Source organism: Mesitornis unicolor, unplaced genomic scaffold, assembly GCF_000695765.1.
Source record: "Mesitornis unicolor isolate BGI_N332 unplaced genomic scaffold, ASM69576v1 scaffold20397, whole genome shotgun sequence".
Classification (NCBI taxonomy): domain Eukaryota; kingdom Metazoa; phylum Chordata; class Aves; order Mesitornithiformes; family Mesitornithidae; genus Mesitornis; species Mesitornis unicolor.
In genome coordinates this window covers 11552-17564 of record NW_010194647.1, presented here as the reverse complement: position 1 = coordinate 17564, position 6013 = coordinate 11552, and the positions used below count along the sequence as shown (strand labels likewise).

General features: G+C 39.8%; 1 protein-coding gene across 1 annotated transcript in view; it reads right to left on the bottom strand.

The window, feature by feature from the left end:
• Positions 1-6010, bottom strand: part of DHX9 (DEAH (Asp-Glu-Ala-His) box helicase 9) — a gene marked incomplete at both ends in the record, with an annotated part of 26926 nt that extends 20916 nt beyond the window's left edge. The window contains 5 exons of the mRNA XM_010187888.1: positions 1874-2019; positions 2423-2535; positions 2783-2894; positions 4128-4268; positions 5972-6010. Of these exons, the coding sequence (XP_010186190.1) occupies positions 1874-2019; positions 2423-2535; positions 2783-2894; positions 4128-4268; positions 5972-6010 (551 nt within the window). The remainder of the gene's footprint in view (positions 1-1873; positions 2020-2422; positions 2536-2782; positions 2895-4127; positions 4269-5971) is intronic.
• Between the last annotated feature and the right edge of the window lie 3 nt (positions 6011-6013).

Genomic DNA, 6013 nt, shown 5'->3' with positions numbered 1-6013 from the left:
CAGCAGGAACACAAGGAGGCAAAGGCATCCCACGCTACTGATGGAATCCCAAAGGAGAAAAGCCACATCCCATCCCTTAATATTGAGTTCATACTCTGTGTAGCGGGAAAGCCATGTTTACATTTACAATGTACACCTTCCTGTCATAATTAAAACAAAGGTTCCAAAAGCAAATTTTCCAGCTATTACTAAGTTCTTATACCATGTGACTATGACTAATCGAGAACAAAAATACATTTCTCCTTTAAAAACCTCTGAGAGCAAGACTGACAGTTCTGTTATAAAGACCCAATACTATAAAAATAAATCAGGTTGGTAAGATACATGGCAACTGGTATTACTGTCCTCAAAACTCCAAAAACATCTGAAATTATTCCTCTCTTGTTACACACACCAAAAGGATTAAATCCAACAGTTTGCCCTCTCTCAATGAACGCTTGAACACATGAGGAGTGTTTTATGCCTATTCAATCACTTGCAGGAGATTGTTAGTTCCCCCTTTTCTGCCATTCCATCCAGGGCAATGCAGACAAGCTTTGCTGGATGTAGTAAACAGAAAACCCTGAAACACTCTCCAAGAGAAGAGTAAGCAGGCTGAGAAACATACTGTCATCTACGGCCACTTCATTCTGCTCAAGATTTTGTGCATTTAAATACAGGGGGTTTAATGCTTTTACCTGCAGAAGGGATAACAAAGTGAGCTGCACAAATAATCTGCACGTTACAGAATACAATCAAGAACTCAAGAACTACAGCTGCAACCAGCATATTTAAAATTCCTCGTACTGTGCAAATTTATATTTTGTATTATTAATTTAAGGGAAAAAATTGTTCTTCCTTGAAAACATAAACAGAGATAAGTGACTTGAAGATGAGTTTAAAATGAGAATTTAGAACTTTCTGACATCAATACACATAGATGTTCTAAATGCTTGAAAGACTTGGCGACAAAAGAATACCAGAAGCCCTGCAAGTGAGACTCTCATGGAAGACTGTAATAAGAAAATTCGCTTGTCTTTCTAAAAAAAAAAATAATCTTCTCATAGAAAATAAATTACATGCAGCTATGAATATGAAAATTATATGAACAAGGAAAAAAAACCACACACAAAAAAATCCAACCCAAAAAACCAAGAAGAATCCAGCAGCAGCATACCGTTGTTTCTGACCACAAAACATAATTATATTTCACAAGAAATAATACAGTGTCCTGAAGTTTTGATGGTTGGTAAACACTATTCCAAACAGGCGTAAAAAAAAGTTAAAGCCATCAATTCTTTATGCACGATCTGTTATTTTCATTTGCAAGAAGCACATGTGAATTTTCTGATGGAACGGGCAGAAAGTCAAAAAAGAGTAATACTCAGCTGGTTTCAACTGAAATTTAAGTCCCTCAAAACTCCTTTGGGAAGATTCTGCCAAACTAATTTCTCCAGTAGAAGATTCCACTGCCAAAAAAGGTTAATTATAATAGCAATATAAATAAAATGTCCTTAAAGCACATTTCTACATAAGCAAAAGCACTTTTAAGATTTACTCAAAATACACAAAAATACACAGTCATACAAACAAGTGCAAGCCCCCTTTTTTTTCACTCAAACTGACACTTCAACAGTTCCCTAGAGCACAGCGATCATTTTAAAAGCTGCACATCCACCAAAAAAAATCAGACAGAAATTTCTTCAGAGTCACTCAGATCTCAGCACCAAGGCTCATCGCCTGCATTTCAAGATTCAGGGATGCGGCTGGTCCTTGGTAAAGAACACTGCTTCCTCAAATGGCACGAGGGAGCACTGCAAATAAGTGTGATTAGCCACTGTCACTGAAAATATTTCTAACCCTTCATACGCAGAGGAGACTAAAACTACCAAACCTGTTGTGGTCAGGCCCCATCTCAGTGTATTTATATTCTTCTTGAATCTTCTCCTTTTGGAAAAACTGGTTCAGACGTGCCTTGGCATTTTCCAAGGTCCAATTCCCGTGAAGATCAGCATTTATGTCCACTTCTGACTCTAGGGTCTAATATGGAAAAAGAAAATAAAAGTATAATTTTCTGGTTTCTAATAGATTTTAGTTTTAAACATTCTTACAAGTCTTAGAAATAACTTGTCTAGATGCTATAACACAGTTAACACATTATTAAATAAGATGCTAAAAATTCCACAGTATTTCCTTATTTTCACAACTAAATGTCTATACAACCGGATATTCACAGCATCCAGGGTGATTTATTTTGTTCTTAGCTTGAACAAGTTACGTTTGTTAAAAATCAGCAGGTAAATCTGCAGCCTAAGTTAAAACCAACAGCAAAATACCAAGTGAAAACTGCAAGCTTGATTATAAATGCTAATAAAAAATGAAAGGGAGTGAAAGACACCTATCTAAGAATGAAAATAAAGGAGAATTATATAGAATTACTTACTGCCTGCACTTCTTGCTCCTCTCTCTTTGAATAGTAGTCTTGCAAATTTGCACCCCGATCCCACTGAGCTCCATGACTGCCACTGTTTCCAGGTGCTGCACTTGGGCCATTGCCTACCACATGGAAAAAAAATAAACAAAATAAAACACATTGTTAGTGGTGGAGAGGTATTGCCTGGCAATCTCAACAGGACATGACCAGTCCCTCAGATCTCACACATTCATTCACACCTCTGCCTCAAAACTACAACTTCTGTCTTCTGTCTGCAGAATTATGTTGTTTGGGAGAAAAAAACTCACCCAAATCTATATGCATATGTTACATCCACATCCATGTCAATTACAGTTTTCACAGTCCTACCTGTTTCAGCCTCTACGAGCAAATGTGGAGGAAGAGGTCCACCCAAAGTAGAACTGGAACCAGTAACATCCCTCGCTGCTTCATGTCCATCAGGGGTATCACCAGCTGCTGGCTGGGAGAGAAAATGGAGGGAAATATCAGCATGTCTGTACAGAGCGAGTCTTTTCACTGTTTAGCTAGAAAACTGTTCAAGCAGTTTAAGGAGATCAGGCATTATTATACAATCGTTACCCCCAGTAGTAACAGCAATAGTAACACCCTTTTAAAAACTGAAAGGAATACAATTGCTGAATATTTGGCTTTCTGTGGGTGTTCTATAACAAGATTTTCAACCAGCAATTAACCCTGACTTACTGAAATTCAGCAATCAAAATCAACTGGTTTAGCACCCAGGGTAAAATAGCAGATTTGGGTCCCTATCGCATATCCAAGGGAACTCAATTATACTTTATGAACACACAAAAAACCACAAAAAGTTGTAAGAAAACATTAATAGCCTTATAGGAAATGACAAAATTATGGTTAATCATTACAGTTTTATTTCTTCCCATTTTGAGAAGTGTACATTTAGCTAACCACTCACACCACCTCTGCTTTATTCAAGACATAGAACTTTTCAGGATCTAGCCATGCAAATAACTGGTATATCAGAAACACTATTGGTCCATAGGGTTTCACCTAGGCTAATGAGGCAGGGACACTGCTTCCACTGATCACACTATGTATTTCAGACAAATACATCCTTAATGAGGCACTAGAAAAAGACTCTTGCAAGGTATAACATGTAGCTTCATGCTTTATTTACTGTTCTCTAAAATTGCTGTGAAGATGGAGTTACCTTCCTCCTCAGATTTTGTGTGAAAGTCATGCCTTATACTTGCATTGTTCATAAAACATCATCAAAAGCCATGATCCTGTTACACACACAAGGGGGTAAGGCAGAAAGCCTTTACCATTAAAAAATGCCAGTTTTCCAATGTCTGATTTGAGATGCCTGTGATGTTTTTTATCTCTTTTTTTTAAGTACACAGTATTATATATTATAACATGCATTTAAAACAATTCCGTGTCAGGTGTGAGTACTCAGCACACTTTTTAAGTCAAACTGCACTGTACAGGGACTTTGAATTCTCACCAGTTATGCAGGCCAACACACAGCTGTTTTTACCAGATCACCCCACAACATTCCCTGTACGTATTCCGGCTTTCTTGCATTGCAAGAAGCCCAGCACTTTCAGTCTTCTTAGCACACGAGTGCCAGACTGAACTCCAGGGATGAAATGCAGTCAGTTGTACAGCACCGCAATTAAAGATTAGCCTTCGGTAAGGAGAAAGAGCAGCTTACTCCAAAAGCAGGGATTTCATCTCTCTTCATTGCATTCACCCGAACCAAGTAGTTGACAAAGTCTCGAGCAGCGTTGCTCTGCGCATCTTTCTTGTTCGTGGAATTGCCCATGCCAACGTAGTCAAAGCCTTCCACTCGCACCTGCAAGTAAAAACACAGATCTGTGGCACATACAAGGGAAAGCATCTTGAAAACAAATAATACTGAAGCACCCAATATCAATTGCTAATAAGTACAAGAGAAATATTATTACTAAGTATAGTTACATATCATTATACTTTCTATACATTTATATTTCTATATGTTGTGAATGTATACTTTACACCTATTAAAGAAAACACCCACAGTCCATTTTCAGAGAGCATGAATGTTTCCCAAAACCTTGCTGAAGAAAACAAATCCGTGTAGGAAAGGATACTGCCAACACACAGGAGCAAACTCTGCCCAGGTTCACGTTCCTCAGCCTTAACCCCAAACCCTCAGCCAACAAGGACAGGAGCTGGTGTGTCCTCTACTGTAGCTCCACGTTATTACAGCTAGCAAGATGCAATGTATTTCATAAACTTAGAGACACGCTTTAGAACAGCAATTTATACCCTGCTAGCTTGCCTGACAGGGTGCTTCAACACTTGATCGTAAAAAATTTATTAAAAATTCAGGCTAGCCAGACATTTTACACTCACTTCTCTGCAACCACTGCCTCTCAAAGTTATTTTTTTCTTTTCACATTTACAGTCAGCAACTCTCTTTCATTTCAGCTTCATTTGGATAGACCACTTACGCATTTCTGATTTCCAGTCTTCACTCTGCTGGCCATATGAACAGCTTTTTACTATAGTTAGTTGTTCTCAAAAAAAAAAAAGTAAGCAGACTTGCACTTAATATTCCAGCTAGCCCAAACCAGAGCTTCGTACACCCCTAATGCCAGACTGCATTTGTGCTTCAGTGCTGAACTGCACCAGTAGCTAATACCCATTTCCTCATCAACATACAAACTTTGCTAGTAATTTGCTTAACAGGCTGCACATAACAAGCTCCCACTTTCAGCAGACTATCAGTCCACTAGGACTGATACTGTATGGTATCACCAACCAAACAGTTACCATGCGGAGTTCACAACCATCACACCATACTGTGAAAATTACTAAAAGAGAATGTTTTAGTGACATCTATCTGTTCATCTGTTAAGTTTCTACAGATGCTCAGGAGGCATCCACATACCCAACAATGTGACTGTCCATGCAACCGCTTCATCTGAGCAATGCTCGATCTCAGCTACAATACCTTTAGAATTGGTTTAATATCACTGCATTTCTCAATTTTGTTACTGGAGGGAAGACGAAGGGGGGAGGAAGAGTATAACCACAGACTCAAGCTGCTGAGTGCAAATCTATGGCATCGCTTACAAACCAGGACCTCAGCAATGCCTGGAGCCAGGACCACCACAGGATAACGGTGCCCAGACTGGCAGCCAATTTTTTTTTTGTAACATCTCTCAAGTTCAGCAGATGACCAAAAGTTTTACAAAGGTGGCAAGCAGCACCCCTTGTTGACAATTTTACACTCCAGAAGGGTCCCAGGCAATGTAAACACACACATCGGTCTTAGGGAAATCTACCCTTTTTCATTGTAGGAGCTTTGTAGTAAGCGGCTTTACCTTACAGACGCTCCGAGCACATTTTACACCACACAAAAGAAGCTTGGATGCTGTGAAAAACGCATTCTCACCACGCTTTGGCCATGAAGCGGCCAAGCCTCCCGCCACATGGCCCCCCCAAGCACCCCTTTCGCCCTCAGCTTCCAGCGCCCTCCCACCCTCGGCAGGCCCCGGGCAGGCCCCGCACCTCGCAGAGGCAGGTCTGCCGGCTCCGGCCGCCGCCCGCGCG